General features: G+C 33.7%; 2 protein-coding genes across 2 annotated transcripts in view; both read right to left on the bottom strand.

Annotated features, from left to right (window-relative positions):
• Positions 1–6,158: 6,158 nt before the first annotated feature.
• On the bottom strand, positions 6,159–9,914 carry LOC110456689. Its single transcript, XM_021507571.1, has 4 exons — positions 9,721–9,914; positions 8,763–8,978; positions 8,484–8,566; positions 6,159–7,544 (listed from the first exon to the last, which is right to left on the bottom strand). The coding sequence occupies exons 1-4, from the start codon at positions 9,791–9,793 to the stop codon at positions 7,497–7,499; spliced, it is 420 nt and encodes a 139-aa protein (XP_021363246.1). The 5' UTR covers positions 9,794–9,914; the 3' UTR covers positions 6,159–7,496.
• A 4,901-nt stretch (positions 9,915–14,815) lies between these two features.
• Positions 14,816–18,039, bottom strand: part of LOC110456679 — a 13,048-nt gene continuing 9,824 nt past the window's right edge. The window contains exons 3-4 of the mRNA XM_021507558.1: positions 17,042–17,124; positions 14,816–14,896 (exon numbers count right to left, since the gene is read on the bottom strand). Coding sequence (XP_021363233.1) covers positions 14,849–14,896; positions 17,042–17,124 — 131 coding nt within the window. The 3' untranslated portion in view covers positions 14,816–14,848. The remainder of the gene's footprint in view (positions 14,897–17,041; positions 17,125–18,039) is intronic.

Genomic DNA, 18,039 nt, shown 5'->3' with positions numbered 1-18,039 from the left:
CAACCCTTGCCTTATCTGACAAAGTTACTTGGCATAAAGCCATTGACCAATCAGAGTACAGTATGCTAATTAATTAGGCATGGATTTCACTCAACTTTGAACTTATCGTCTAAGTTTGTATATTGATCAATATATATTCAAGCAAGTTATCTTGTAAAGTGTGCACATCGACCAGGGTTGGCATGCTTTTTAATACGTGTGAATTTTGTTCAAGTTTCAATTTTGCATCAGTCAGTGTATATTGTTACAGAACAATATTTATAAGGATGTTTACTTGCCGAAACTAAATTGTGGATAAGCAAGTGGATTACTGCTACCCATAAATTTACAAGTCTCTCAATAATTTTGAAAAACTTTTAAATAAAGTGTTTTACATATTCACTGCAGTGAAAAGGTCTCTTCTTATGAAAAATGGAACTATTTTGAATCTGTGTTCCCATGAACAAATAATATAAAAAGCACTCTAATTCAATATGATACATTGTTGTATGTTTCAATATTGAATAAGATAAACAAAATATAAACATACATACTCACACACACACACAAGATTAGGAGAGTTACATTATTTTCCCTCTATTTCCATTGCATAAATTCTTCACAAAGAAAACAACAACTTTATAGCATATGTTCAGCTTTATCATCTTCATAGGCTAGCATTTGAAATAAGATGCACATATTAATTTCAAATACATTTCAAAAGAGTACTGCAAATGTACCAGCTAGAACACATACTATGTTATTACAGTTGTCATGATTGTTGGTTTCAGAACTGATAGCATTGTGCAACAAATGTTGACAACAGGACTTATTGAAAGTTGAGGTTGCTTGTGTATATGCAAACAGGTAGTGCATGATTTAATGTTGAGAATGATGGATCAAGGTTTATAAAATTTGGTTTGAATACTTAGTTAGGAATGCACTGACAATTTCTCTGTCACATGTACATGAACAGGTTGTGAAGCTGTAGCCTTCACCTTGACTGAATGAAATTGACCTTAAAACTGTCTTGAACAATTGATGTATGAAATTTAGAAATGAAGTTTCAAGAAATATGGTTGAAAACTTAAGAAATAATTGCTTTCATTGACATTGATACAATCTTGTGTGCTATCCCTCTCATATATCACACAAGATTTAATATCAAATGTTGGACACAGTAAAATCGAGCGAAGTTAACAAATATCAAGTTACATATTATAACTTTTATTTTATTTTATTGATATTGATCATAAGCATTGTTAAAAGTACAATGTATACCAGGGATCTTACATTTCTTTTACTACTTAACATTTGCGTTGACTTTTAATTCATTGGACAAAAACTAAAAGGAAGCCATGACCAGTATTTCTATCTTTAAAAACATACTTTTAATTTTTTTTCCAATTTGCTCCCACCACCCATAGTGTTATATTGATCAAAACAAACGTTGTTTCCAACATTTGTGCCCTTAGTCAGTAGTGGGTGTTCAATCACATTCATCAGGGTTTCAGCATCAAGTAGGGGCTGTTCAATCACATTCATCAGGCTTTCAGCATCAATATTCACAGATTCAATCTGTTCCAAGTAAAGATCACTGACTTCTCCATTAAGGAAAAGTTTGCGAGGAAAGCATTTGAACTACATTTGAACTATTCGCTGATGGAAGGATCTGTGGACTCGGCTTTCATGTGTCTGAGAGAAAATGATTTAGTCAGAGGTTCCTCCTCTATAAAGTAACTGACAGATTTCAAAATGTCATGTCACTGTTGGTATAGTTCTTGCAGCCTTTTGAAAAAGTTCATGAAGTCCTCAAAGGTATGAGAGAGTTGGTACAGTTCCTATTTCTCATCCTCCTTTCTCCCATCAATAACCATCCCTGTCTGTTGTAATATTGATTGCTTTCCCCCCCTAAAATAGAACATAGTTACCATATAATTTCTGCACCAGCAATAATGTTTAGAGATGATATTCAAACAAATAGGAGGCATAGCAATATGAGCTTGTATAGTGAGAAATAAGGCATTAAAGCTGAGGAGTTCATTAAAATGTTTCAAAAACATTTCAATAAGTCAATCTCTTTGGTAGCAGAACTAAATATAAACAAAATGTACATTAAATTCAACTTATAACAGCACATCATATGGGGGCTTAAGACATCTAATTCCTTAGGTGGTAAAACATGTGTACATAAAAAGGTACCAGTAAAAACAAAACAAAATTAGTTTAAACACACGCACTTAGATATTCACGGTTTTCATTAATACAAAAGATGAAGCAGAACATCACTCTCCCCTGGTTGTTTCCATAAAGAAGAAATTAACCAGGAAACATGGAGATGTCCATTGCACTCCTTTATTTTGCTTACAATGTGCAAATGTGCCTACTATGTGCTAATAAGCTTTCCATGTTATGGTTTTGTTTTTTATGTGCTGTATGCAAATGTTCTAAATGTGCTTAAATTACCATGTGCTGATGTGCTTACCGTGTTCAATGTGCCTATTAAGTGCTTTCCAAGTGATAAACTCTTTTTCTGAGCTTACAGTATACTACATGTACATACATGTTTTTATTTTATTTTTCCATGTTGTAATATTTTGGTCTCTGTTATTATACTCATGTTTTGTCTTTGTAGCTTATGTTGTATGTTTTGCAAAATGGACGTAAAATATATATTTTTGTATCTTGTACGTGCTCAAGGATTTTATCTGTAGTTTTTGGGACTATATATAGAAAAACTTTACCCCAGTATGAGGAATTGTTTTACACATTTATCATAAAACAAGTTATGTTCAGATTTCAGACAGAAGATACTCTAAAATTGTACAACTCAGAAAAGGTTGAAAAATATTTATAGTTCATTTTTTTCTGCTTAGAAATATTTAATCTCTAAATTACAAATGATAACTGTTTTAACAGGTCTAGTTTCCGAATTGGAAACCAAACCCTGTCTGACCTATAAATGATCATTATATAAGGCCAATTAAAAGTTTAAAACAAATATTGAGTTTATGCTAACCCCACAGATACTGGACACACTAATAGTAATATGATGTGTATAAACTATGATATATTATACACACTATACTTATTGGTGTGTTCGACACCAGTGTGGTTAACCAGACTTATCTCAGATTTGTGTTCTACAATACCCTTAAGTTTTTATATGCACTGTTAAAGTCAGAACTCCTGCTCTATATTAGCGCAGTAAAGATATTTTTCAAATTAACAATAAAATGCCTAGCTAATACATACCTACCCTATTTTTTTCTGATAGTAGAAACACAAGTAATTTGTTTGGCCTAATGTTTCTGTCATTTCATAATATTTAGAACTACTATACTTGTTTAAGTTTCCAAAACATCAAGTAGTATAACAATTGAAACTTCAATGAAAGCCAACATCACAATGAATCTAATAATACAATGTTTATAACATGTTTTTTTTTAACTGAATGAGAAGAAATGTAAGGCCAAATATCCTCACAAACAACGCTTAAGTGAAATCAGTTTGCAACTAAGCAGTTCGAAAATTTTGCAACACGTCTGGAGAAAGACGTTCCTCGTGACGCTGTAATTCACTAGAGTAAAACGTCCGTTTATTATGTTTGTTTTTGCATAATAACTGCTATACATACCGTAGAAGCACCTTCCTTTTTGTCATCGCCGCTGACAACATGCGCCATTCTCTGCGGCTTCGGCCGCATGCTTGGCCACAAGTCACCGAAATCGGGATACATAGCCTTATTTATGAATCAGTAGTAGGTAAACGTTGCAGAAGTGTATGTATATTGTTCATTGTCAATGCTGCTTAAACAACATGCCTAACATTAAGTCAACACTCGCCTGCATTTTCGTCTTTTCCGCTTCGCGTTGCGAATGATGTCTAGGCCTACACAAAACGAAAGTAAAATGTGCGCATGTCTAAATGTAAGGGAGATCACTCGTGTTTTCCCGCAGTATATGTCTGAAATCATTCCGAAGGTGTTGTTGTTTTTGTGTATATTGAAATAAAAGAGTCCTGTTATATGGTAATACTTCAATAAACGAAAAACACAAATCACACCAACAGACATATAAAATGTAGGCCTATCGGAGCATATTTTCGTTTCTGGCTGAGCTGTAATTAGCGAGAAGGCGATATAAAAATGCAATAGCATATCTTATGATGAAAATAGAACAAAATGATAATACTGCGAAGGTAAAAAAAGCCTTCAGGTTAGAATACCAATATGGAACTAGAGAAGGACAGTGGCTAGTTCTAACATGATTCCCGGTCTCATCTGCCCCGGCCGGTTGATCCCATTTTAGTTAGGCAAGCCTGGTGTGAATCACACGGAGGCGATTTTAGAATTAATTGACAGGATCCGTATCCATTAATAGGTTTGTAATATGAACTTTTTATGTTGATCTCCTACATAATTGTAAGTTATACTCCGCCTTATATTTCGTTAAATTATCAAGTTTACGTAACAAGTGCAAGCGAAATCCTAATTGACTGCCATGTTGGAAACTTCCTCAATCTTTCCGATATAGGTCAGACGTCTAAATATGGGTGTCATGACCAAATATGGAAATTGTAGTAAACATGACCGCATCAGTAGTAATACTATATTTGGCCGTGAAGGCCATATAAGGAAACGGATAACATCACGCGTGATCTAACATGGCCGTCGTTTCTTTTTTTAGAGTTTTTAGTAAGGATTTGTTATTTTAACGATGAACGAATATGCAATATTTTGATAACATTATAATCATATGAAGCGTGAATCAGATATATTATTACTGATTAGCACTTTTGATTATCCTCAGTTAGTTGGAACAGGACCGCTTCATAGCTCTGACCACGCAATATATAATTGTAAACAGGGACGTAAATGTCACCAATTTTAGCCAATCACAGGACAATATTTCCGTGTAAAGGGTTAATCCAGCGACAGTTCCAAGAGTAAATACGAAGTTTTAGAAGGATACTTAGTTCTAACTAAGAATAAGATTATATCCAATGACGTTTGAGTGAACTTGAGTCCGTGGTAATGGATTTTATTTGCAGTTTGTTTAGTATTACTAGAAGGTGACGTTATGTCTCGTTTATGAATATCTGAGCTCATTAACTGAAGTATTTTTACCGGAAGTTGCGTGTAGCATGCATGACCTACAGTCAAGTAGCAGTTCCCGATTGAGATAAACAGGGTGCATTTTCAATAAGAATACGACGTTGTGATAAGATCATATGTTCTACAAAGGAAAGGAATGATATTTACAAGCCATTCAAGTGCATTTGAGTCCAAAGTTACGCATAATAAAGACAGTAGGTCCGGTATATGATTCAATTTAGTACCAGTGGGTACCGCTAGAGGTCGTCTGTGTGAAATCGACATTTATAAATTTCTTGAGCTCATTAACTAAAGTAATACCAATAGCTGGCGGCTAACGCCTTAGCTAACAACGGTTATATTAAATCAAGTGACAAACAATATAAGGAAGGTTCATAAATAGGGAAGGGAGCGCTAGTGTTGGAATATTCTGTAATAAAACCCGTACTTACATGGGTCAGGGGAAAACACCAAGAAATTGTACTAGTATTAAATATCGTATGCATCTTAACAACGAACATGTCTTGGATCATGATAACTGTAACTTGACAAACTAAGTGTATTCCTGGAAACTTTCGTCCAGTCGAATATTTGCCCTTTACTGTGAAATTCTATATTCGCCAAGAGGTTAGTATGCCTTTCACAAACTCTTCCTATATATTGTATGCTGTATACTTATATTTGCTGTCATGATAAAGTCGCCCTGATTAAGACAGGCGAAAAGTAGACTGCGGCGAATATTTCCCGGTTTACAGTTTAATTATAGGTACAACAGAAGTATAATAACACTGTTTTAAGTACATAAAACAGTATACATTATAAGAATAAATTTACCAAGAAAATGATTTGAATCCTGAACGTTCAGTTGAATCATTAGCATTGCCAATAACACATATAATGATATAGCAAACGGCAAAATCAAGCCGATTACATTAATTTCTTTGTGAGCGAGGAAGGAATTGTATCTGATATAGGAAGAGAGATAACTCGAATAGGCATAGAATACACCCATTTCAGTCGATGTTGGGTGGCATTTGGCGTGTAATACTGTCCTCAGTTGTAGGTGTTTCATCAGTTTATGTCGTCTTTTTCTGTCGATATCAAGTTCCGACTTGTTGTTGACACTGTGGCAAACTTTAAAAAAAAAAATCATATTTCATTTTAAAACGGAATTCTTTAATAGTGGTTCGCTTAATCATAACTACTCATTTTTGAGGTACATTAACCAACCTAGGCCTTTATTTATTTTTAACATTGTTATATATATTTTTCGTCCGTTGAGGAAATATTTTTTCATGTATCTTTGTTACAGTACATCTTATATATAATATGGCATTTGCAGGCGAAGTAATGCAGATAAATGCTTTATAGTGTTCATAATACTCGAAATCGACAATATTTCCACATTTACAATACAACTAAGCTTTTATTTGCTCAGTCCTGTTTTTGTTTGACATGCCTAGGCTTACCGGGTACATTGTAGATATAGGTTTGGAGTGTCATATTAAACATCATGATGAGTACATGGAATACATTTTCGTTTTCAGTTTGAATATAAATTTTATCAATAGCTCTCACTTGAAGCATGGAGTAACTTTGTACACAAAGGAGAAAGAAGGATGGGGATATTAATAAGCGTTTTTATATAGCATGTCTCAGGAAAAGTTTATAGATAGGGAAAGGGGAAAGTTATATAATATCAAATAGCTTACATTTAGATATTTGGACCTTTACCTACATGTAAATGTTGCCTTTATTTTTACTCATTAGATCTAAAGTAATTGAATACTGTCGAAATGATGCACTGCATCGTCGAAAAGCCACGTCGGATTGTACGAACGTTTAAACGATAAACCCTTGTACTATCGAACGTGTGTTCCTGACGAAGGATGCACTGATCCCCAAATCCCGTACTCCACTTCTAATAGCGTTATAGTGTCTATGTAATAATTATTTACAAAGCAGAACAATGCTGAACTTATTCGTTCCACGTTCTTTCATGACTTAAATAGGTCCAAAGCTGCAGTTAGATACCATTGATAAAACTACCTTAGTGACATTCAGGCATGGACGTGCAGAACGGAATATATATAATCATTCCTTAAAATAACCTCTGACATTTATAAATATTCGTGTTAGCATTTTGCTTCATATCCACAACATCAAACGGCCTGTTAAATCTAAATGTCACCAATTGCCAGCTGAAACTGGCCGTACAATGTAAAATCTCGTGACATTCCAGCATAATATTATTCACATCATGTTTGTTTGTATCTGGCTCATCTTTTTTGGTATTTCAGTATCAACGACAAATTCCGTCAGTTTGTGGAACAATTTAAATGTGTCAACAAATACAGAAATACATGAAGGAGACAAAAGATGTGACGCAGAACAGCGCAAACTTGATTGGATATGTGGTTGTTTACGTGTCGGTGTACTGGTGCAGCACTCGCATGAATCGTGAAAACTCCTGTAAAAATACAATAGTTTGACTCAGTCATCAAGTGCATTGCTATTAAGCGGGTTACAGTTATATAAAATACATTGTTATCTATTTGTTTGAAATTTGAAACATCATTGTCCTATGCTATAATTAAAGGTTATCACGATTGAGTGCATCTCCCGATGAAAGCACAGCAGAGTTTATTTCGTACCTATGTACATGTACAAACAAGTTACAAATATCTTGTCTAAAACTTGGACTGTGTTACATATCGTCAGACCTATTTAAATCCGATATTCAAAACGTTCCTAAATGAACATTTAACAGCAGGCAAAACAATGGAGAATTTCACTTTAATTTTCGTATATGCAATAACCTGCTCTTAATTTCGTTTTAGTACAATGGCCAACGTCCTTTAGTTGACCACTAAGAGTGACAGTGTAACAACCTGTCCCCGGTTGCTCAACGGTTAGTTAGCGATAGCCAGTGGTCAAGGGACAATTTGAAAATATGCATACAACATCAAAAACTTCTTCACTATGTAGATTGGTTGAGACAAATAAGTATGTTGTGTATTGTTTCTATTAATTTTGCTTTGAAATCCATTGTTTGTTATTGGCAACAATTTGAATATTTCATCGCCACTGATTAAAGCTAGCCAATCTTTGAACATTCGGTGCCTGAGGTCTAGGGTTAGAATCCTTCCTGGTCTAACCCCACTGATTTCTATACGCTTAAAACACTGTTGTTGATTGTATTTTCAATGTATAGTTAGACTTTTTGGTTATGCTACGGGAATACTTAGAATATACAAAAATAATTTTCAGCCGTAATCGTATGTTCACAATCAAATGCAATCGAAGTCATTTGGTACAAAGACAACCTACACCTGTCTTAAACGACATCATTCCTGATACAACTCTGACCACTAAAGTGGTTCGTGAAAAGACGTTTCAGTACACCTACCTGGCCATTACCAAACATAAGGGTCAATGCGTTATGGAACCGGGCAGTTGACCGATCCAATACCCACAGCATCACCTTGTCACCTGGGCAGATAACGACATACTACAGTAATATGTGTATGTACGTATAGCATGTATACATTTAATCGGTCAATACGTGGTGAATTTGAAACACAAATTAAACTCGGACATATGTGGGATACAGTTAAAATGGACCTTGTTAATTTATCAGTTAATAATTTCCCTCGTACCCTTTTATAAATATAGTATCGCAGCGTACCTGACACAGCACTGTATGCTCCTTCGTCGTTAACCTCAAATTCTCCATTCTCCTCGATTGTTATTCGGTCGTACAGGGAAATGTCAAACAGGAGATCACTCTCTAATCTTTGTAATATAGGTCTGATTCCTCCCGAATTAAGCGACATGTCCCCATAGTAAGTGTTGTCTCCAGCGTTGACAGTGATGAACCTCCGAGTCACAGCAAGATGGCTTACTGGCAAGCGATAATGTAAAAAAAAAAACAATTTGATGATAAGTAACATAAAGTTAATAAAAGCATACACAAAACAGTTTTAAACAATCTCATACAACATTTTGCTGGTTATGTGTATACAAAATAGGGCAATAATAGCTATGTTTGGCTATAATTTAGTCATTCATGAGGTTTTCATGAGGGAGGAAAAATGACATAAGATCAAGGCCAGATGCACCACCGTGATGGACTTGGTGTCAAAAATGCATTATAATCGGTTTTTTACATGCAAGATTTATTTGGGCTCAGAATGAAAATAACCTCTATCATAAGTGACAAAAAGGAATTTCGCATAATCATGTTATTATATATTCTCTTTAGATATACATTTAGTCATCCTCGAAATTTATGTGGTCCAGCCCACTTACAATCTGTACAGATGATGTAAGAGAGTGTAGCCCTTGTCATTTCGAGGGTGACTCTTAGAGAGGTCGTTCATGTATTGTCTTATCAGCTAATTCTCAAATAGCATTGTTTCTCATGCTGATTCATAGATTACTTAAGGAAGTATGTTATCAAACTCTTAAGTACCTCATTTCCAAAAGTTAACACTATGAAATCTATAAAATAAATTTTACAGGTGTTCGTTTTAAATTTGGGTGTATTAGCTTACAGGTTTAAAAAAATGTATTTTTATTAAATATATATAAAGACTAATATCAATTCCAGGTCAACGTCCTGACACATATTCACACCAACTTACCTGGTGTCTGATCGATGACGTTTCCTTCGGAAAGAACACATAGCATCATTCCAAAAACTAAGGCAGTATGCATGGTGAGTACAGAAAAGCTTGCAAGTTCCCCCGAGTTTGGTCTCAAATACCTCAGTACATTCACGGGGACATTCAACTGTCGACCTTTGTAATTTTGCGTGTGACATTTCAAAATAAATTAAGGATGATAAAGATATCGTTTTTACATTAAATATCATTTTAGTGAATCTAAATAATAGTTGTATGACATTTAACGTTTCATAACCTTTCAAACTGCCAATAGCCGTTTGTTAACGTACCAGAAATGACATTTGAAATATAAATCTTTTATGAATATGCTAATCAAAATCTAAAAATGCCTATTTGCCTACTGGCTGTTTTTCTTCCATTGAAGAACAATATTCCGATATAAGTTGCGAGAGGTGTCGGAGGATATCTTATTATGCCTTATCTTTAAGACAGCTTTCCTGATGGGGCTGTATCGAACACATGGTGGGGAAATAAAACATCCTGTTATACTAACGCGCTCGAGTTTTCCTTGTCATACAATGTATATACCGTATTCAGAGCCTTTCTAAAACACGGACAAGAGCCATCACAACAGACGATAACAACCATATTTATACTATCTTAATATTGTTTTTATTTCGTTATAAAATATGAATAATCATGTTTCTTTACAACAATTGAATTATATGTCTAAGAAGTCGGATAGGGCCTACTTTTTCTAGGGGAATGGGGATGCCCAACGCCGAGTCCTGTAACAGAGTTCTCTGACTTGGTGAAACTCAGTGGGACAACTTAGAGTTATGAAGGCGATTTTGGTCCAGTATTTATGGATGTATAAATGAGAAAAGTTTTAGAAATGTTCAATACATCAGACCCGTCTTTCAAGAATCTAGCAGGTATTTTCCGTCTAGACCGGTGTTTTTGTAAGGGTTGATATTGCAAAGTTCTCTATGAACAAAACCTTCAGGAATTGACTTCAGATGAAAACTTACATTTCTAGAATTTCTTGTTTGGTAAAAAATCAAAAAAATATGAGCCAGAATTTAAAAAATTCTTTGGATCAGGTAGTCTACTAACTAAGCTTGAGGCAATGGTAGTGAAAAAGTTATTGAAAATATTGGCTATAGAATGACCGTCAAAACAGTTTTTATCCTCAGTATTTAAGAAATGTTGGTATTGGATTGTTTTTCTTTTTCATATCCGAGATCTTTAAAATGTTGCCAGTGTTTTGGGTTTGTTAAGATTTCCTTCGATCTTGTTTTGAAAAAAATCTGATTTTGCTTTTTTGCTTTTTCTTTGGATCTTATTTCTAAGAAGATTTTTTTTTTGTAGTAAGTCTCATTATTGTGTTTTTTTTTATATTGATGCAAAAATGTATATCTCAAACGAATATTGTCTAAAATATCTGAGTTCATCCACGGTTTAGTTCTCTGCTTCAGTCTAATTTGTTTGACTGGAGCTACAATATGCAAAACTTTCATAAATATTTCTCTTAATTTTGACCAAGATTCCTCCTGCCTCTGAGCACAAAAACATTTTTTCCAATAAGCATTAAGAAGCTTTTCTTTGAAGCGATCTTTAATGTAATTTTGTGTAGATCTTATTTTCACTGTATTGTGTTTCTTAATTGAGCCCCTAGTGACTTTCCTTGTACAATAAGCAGGAAGTCGATCACTTAAACCAATAGAGATAGTGCCAGACTGGCAGATTCTGTCTTTATCATTACAAAGAATGTGATCTAAAAGGGTACATGTGTTATTAGTAATTCTTGTAGCTTCATGAATGATTTGATGAAATCCAAACATGTTTAATATGGTGTGATAAGTTTTATACATCTGATTTTCTTTATAATTCCAACAAATATTAAAATCACCCAACATTGTTATTTCACAATCAGCTCTCAACATAGTAAGGATTTCCTCAATATTTAATAAAAAGTCACTTTGGTTTGGAGGCCTGTAACATGTCCGTATAAAGATTGGTTTAATCTTCGGTAATAAAAGTTCAATAAACATGATTTCTTCTTTGTCAAATGTGATGTCTAACCTTGGGGTAAAAGCCAGGTCCTCTCGCACACAAACTCCCCTGTCATTTCTTGATCTATCTTTACGTGTGACAGAATAACCGTCAATATGAATGTCAGAGTCTGTTACTGATTCATCGAACCATGATTCCGAAATGGCAATAACCGAAGCTCGAGACTTTGAAGCTATAAGACGGAGTTCACTGATCTTTGGAAGTAAGGAGCGAGCGTTCAGATGGATTAAGTGTTACCCTTTCTGACAAAACACTGAAAGTGATATGCATCCGCCTCATTCCGTCCTTTTAGTTCACTTGATCTTTGGTAGTATTGCTGTTACCATTACCGATGTCCGAATGTTTATCTTCCGGTAAGGGAAGATTACTCTCATTTTTACCAGTTACTATCGGTGGATATAATAGGTTGTCCAACAAGAAATAATCAGAAGCAAAGGGAAATATACATTTCCTGCAGAACCAGTCATTATTAGAAATGCTCAATAAAGAATATTCAGATTTTGTTATATTCATGCAGTTTGCGTGGTACCATTTGTCATATGTGTCACATTGAATGCCGCGCTGATTGCTTAATTTTGAAAGATTTCTCACCAGTTCCGCAGGGAAACTTGGGTCCATTGGGGCCGGGATTCAATACAACATCTCCACACAGTAAAATGTTAACTATAAGCAAAAATTTGCGCTTGTTACAGCTGTGAGTTTCATACATACAGTTCCGTGTAGAAAATTATTTTGTATTTGTACAGGCTGAGATGTATTCACCGCTTCCGATCTCGCATGAAATAGATTTTTAATGGCAAGACGTTCTTCTGAATGTTTTTGTCATCAGAGCAGGCATAGAATCCGAGATCTTCGATTCTGTTATATTGGAAGCTGTTTAACAATATTGTGGATGAATAAAAAAGGAAACTCGGCGTGATTTCTACAATACTTGAGCCCATATATTATAATTGGTATTATTATCCATATTTAAAACACCTGTCCCCGGTTTATTCTGGGGACAAAATAGCTCGAACTGGTAAACAGTAAAGAACTGACCATTCCGGTTTACATGAGATGGTCTACCATTGCCTACCCTGTGGTACCAAAGTGTAGGTGTACTTCCCATATATGAGCCGATATATGATAAAGAAATATCAACCTTTGGAATTAGCCTGTCACACATCCGCCAAGCCAAACATCAAGCGTGTGCAACTATACACATGCAAACGTTAATGCGACGTAAAAATTGACCCTCTTTATTAATACTGTGGAATTTCAGATATACAGCAAAAATATATTGAAATAAACTTTACAATATAGGGTTATCTCCCCTAGACTAGAATAATGATAATTGACTAGAAATGAATAGAAACGAGTATCAAAGGTCATCCTACTTGAGTTATCATAATTAAATCATAATGAAAGTCCACGCTGTGTAATCCACTTAATTACCTGCTCCTAAGGAGCACATATATCAAAATAATAACATCATATAAAGCAAGGTTAGCTATCTTGTAGATCTAGGCCAGTTTATCATCTGAAAAAAAATGTGTTTTTCTGCATTTACAAACAGAACTTGTATATACGTCCTTCATTTCTTTTTATTTCAGGTGAGACCATAACACAATAAGTTGGTTGACTATCAGTACCAGTTGTCCGAAGGCTCACAGCTTAGAGAAAGAGCTGCGCAGTCAGCATTCACTTTAGTTACATGTATGTTCTACGATGATTCGTGTCACTTAAAACATTGATATTTTCATTTGTTCAGCCTTAAGTACTACATATGAGCATGCAGGGTCCTCTACCGTAGGAATTTGGAATGAATCTATTCTGACAAGGTGACGTGAAATAATGGCTTAAGAATAAATGTCTGGTTGCTGCAAAAACTGTATGTAACGTTATAAAATGTTTATATGTACCCTTTTTTACCCAAATCGGTGCATCTCTACACATGTTTTGACTTTACGTTAGGATTTTCATCCTTTTGATCTTTGTACCATTTGCAAGTCATGAATGAACGACATGGCAATATGATGGAGTCACATGTTTACCTTTATGTATTGGTAATAGGCAAACTGACATTTTATTTCCTTATTTTGTATTTCTAGTAATTTTTTAAAGGTTCGCAATCCTCAGAATTTGGTGTCTGACGTCATTGCTATATGTATATATATATATGTGTGCCTGCATGTATTATGGAACGGAAGACTATTCTCGAAATCCCATGGGCAGGGGTAACGCTCACTAACATGATCTGCAATCCTGGAATATGTCCTGACATAATCTCAGACATGCGGTAAGCCATTTAATAGGTTTCGGGTGAAGGCTGATACATGTAATTTAAGGTTACAGAGGAACGACACCCAACTTAAACCGGGTCAATTTTACAGTTACGTTACCGAACAAGTCTGTTTTAATGTACATCTCAGGATCAAACTAGACTATTTGTATCATCCACAAAACTTCAAGAATACCTGGAGACAAGACGTGATATCGTCACGGGTTCTCGTTGTAATTGTATAGGAAAATCTCAAATAGAAGAAGTAACCTCGTACTGACCCCAAAAATCTTTCCTCGAGCCTTTAAGTTTAACGGTCTTCAGCGTAGAAGAACGTTTGATTTTCTTTCAATTACTCTTTTTAACCGCCCAAAAACTAATGATTTTTGTTTACGTTATCATATTATGAAGAGGTGACTCTTTCATAATAAGGCGCATGATTACTGTATTGATAGCAGTGAATCAATAATTACCTTTCGACGTAAGGAAGAAAAGAAGTCAGACGTTCCTCGTTCATTTAATTATTTTATTTTAGTTTCTTTTGTTGCTGTTATGTTGTGACACCGTTATATACTTCTACCTTCTCATTGAACTTTACGTTCGCAATTTTGAAAGCTTGCAATGAAATTGGAAAACGGCTTTATAACAGCATTTCTATAGAAATCACTAAATCACATGCTTCTCATCAGCTTTCAGTTTATAATTCATATTTGATGGGACCGAAAAAGGTATGTTTTAAAAATAAGTTAAATAAATGAATAAAAACTTAATTTTATACATTTTCTTTATTAAACATGTAATTGTAATCAATTATCCGTTCACGTACTGTTGGAGTATTCTCTTGAATACTCGGAAGTCCTGAAAATAAAATAAAAAATAAGTAATTAAAAAATTCGATATAAAACATTATAACTGTTAATTACCACATTAATTTATGTTTATGTTGATCTTTGTGGGGTAGTATTGATATTTACAATGATCTATGGAGGGTTAGTTTGGTCCACAGCAATAAGTGTGTGATACATTTGCATCAGATGTCGACATGTATTTCGATAAATTTTAGATATCTGTCCTCTACGTACACATGTCACGTGACTATTTTATATAATTGACACATCAATCTTGTTACGGCTGTTAACCATGACATTTTGCCTGCCTGGTGATTAGTGAGATAATTTTACAAAGGGGCTTATATCCGCCATTACAAAATATACATATATACCCGCCATTACGATATATACATATATGTCCACCATTACCATATACATATATGTCCACCATTACAATATATACATATATGTCCACCATTGCAATATACATATATGTCCACCATTACAATATATACAATATATATATATATGTCCACCATTACAATATATACATATATGTCCACCATTACAATATATACATATATGTCCGCCATTACAATATATACATATATGTCCGACATTACAATATATACAATATATGTGCGTCATAACAGTATATACATATATGTCCACCATTACAATATATACATATATGTCCGACATTACAATATATATATACATGTCCGACATTACAATATATACAATATATATATATATGTCCACCATTACAATATATACATATATGTCCGTCATAACAATATATACATATATGTCCACCATTACAATATATACATATATGTCCGACATTACAATATACATGTATACATATATGTCCGTCATAACAGTATATACATATATGTCCACCATTACAATTTATATATATATATGTCCACCATTACAATATATATATATATGTCCGACATTACAATATATACATATATGTCCGACATAACAGTATATACATATATGTCCACCATTACAATAAATATATATATATGTCCACCATTACAATATATACATATATGTCCCCCATTACAATATATACATATATGTCCGACATTATAATATATACATATATGTCCACCATTACAATATACATATATGTCCACCATTACAATATATACATATATACCCGTCATTACGATATATACAATATATATATATATATGACCACCATTACAATATATACATATATGTCCACCATTACAATATACATATATGTCCACCATTACAATATATACATATATGTCCGCCATTACAATATACATATATGTCCACCATTACAATATATACATATATGTCCGCCATTACAATATACATATATGTCCACATTACAATATATACATATATGTCCGACATTACAATATATACATATATGTCCGTCATAACAGTATATACATATATGTCCACCATTACAATTTATATATATATATGTCCACCATTACAATATATATATATATGTCCGACATTACAATATATACATATATACCCGTCATTACGATATATACAATATATATATATATATGACCACCATTACAATATATACATATATGTCCGACATAACAATATATACATATATGTCCGACATTACAATATACATGTATACATATATGTCCGTCATAACAATATATACATATATGTCCACCATTACAATATACATATATGTCCGACATTACAATATATACATATATGTCCCCCATTACAATATATACATATATGTCCGACATTATAATATATACATATATGTCCACCATTACAATATATATATATATATGTCCACCATTACAATATATACATATATGTCCGCAATTACAATATATACATATATGTCCGACATTACAATATATACATATATGTCCGACATAACAGTATATACATATATGTCCACCATTACAATATATATATATATGTCCGACATTACAATATATACATATATGTCCACCATTACAATATATACATATATACCCGCCATTACGATATAGACATATATGCCAGTGGTGCATTATCTGGTCGATTTTGACTGACTGGGCTAGAGAGAACAGTAACTGTTAGCCCTGTCTGTGACCCAAAGCGAAAGCCAGTATATAGTTAAAGTTGCATGATAAACAATGTTTTGCAATATCTATGAACTTACAGCGTCATTAGCGAACATGACTGACAATACATTGCGGAACTGAAGCGTGTTCGGATTGTAAACCCACATCAATACCTTGTCGCCTGAAAAGAAAAAAAAACACTAATTACTGACTCTTACTTATCATATTTAATATCAAAAACATCTGTGTTGAACACTTTTTACCTCCCACTAACGATATATGTTTACCATTTTTTCTTCTCCAATACGAATTAAGTATTAAGCTGCAAAGGTATAGGCCAATAAAGGAAGTGTTTATTTTATCTCTGCAATGTTTAATGTATCAACAGGAAGAATAAAAAACCGCAAAAGACCGAAGAATCAATATGAAAGGGCAGGCACATTGTTATCAGGAGTACGTTATCATATTGTGTTATTTAAATATATATACCTTATATACATATATTATAGAAAATTACCAGGAATGAGCGTTTGCACACCTTAGGCACTCTTCAAATGTTTAAAATGAAACTTGTCGTATCTGACCCCAGAATATTCAAAATTCCTGTGCTGTCAAACATGAAACCTTAATGCTTATGAAAATTAAGGGTTACATGGTTGCATTGTCAAGCAAAGATTAATATATTATGATAAACATTTAAAGATCTTTTTTTCTTTTATAATAACACCAGATATTTCTTCGATATTGCCATATTGGAACCTCGTTAACCTGATCAATAATGATCTACAGCAAAAACGAACTCCAGGTGTATGCAATTTTTATCTATATCAGCCTATAAATACCGTTTGGCTGGCTGGAACCAGGGGCGTTTCTAGGATATTTGAAAGAGGGGGCGTAGAATCAAATCTTTGGACCTTTGTTTGGCTAAAAAACATAAAATAATTGTGAAATGCACTAATGTAACGGTTCCTGACTTGGAGCATGTATATTTTATAGTTAAGTGTCAGGGGGTTTATGTGTTAAATTATTGAATATGATAAATTGCCATATTCAATACAATATTAGCAGATTACGATAGGTGTTTTTTTTTGGGGGG

The sequence above is a fragment of the Mizuhopecten yessoensis genome, unplaced genomic scaffold (assembly GCF_002113885.1).
Source record: "Mizuhopecten yessoensis strain PY_sf001 unplaced genomic scaffold, ASM211388v2 scaffold1029, whole genome shotgun sequence".
Taxonomy (NCBI): Eukaryota; Metazoa; Mollusca; class Bivalvia; order Pectinida; family Pectinidae; genus Mizuhopecten; species Mizuhopecten yessoensis.
This window is presented reverse-complemented; position numbering and strand designations above follow the sequence as displayed.

Bases quoted from the DNA above. Each gene is read 5' to 3' on its own strand.
- LOC110456689 (XM_021507571.1), bottom strand. From the start codon at position 9,793: ATGCATACTGCCTTAGTTTTTGGAATGATGCTATGTGTTCTTTCCGAA. The intron at 8,567-8,762 runs GTACGCTGCGAT...TTATCTGCCCAG, and splicing joins AGCATACAGTGCTGTGTCAG to GTGACAAGGTGATGCTGTGG. The intron at 7,545-8,483 runs GTAGGTGTACTG...GTATTTTTACAG, and splicing joins TTATGTTTGGTAATGGCCAG to GAGTTTTCACGATTCATGCG.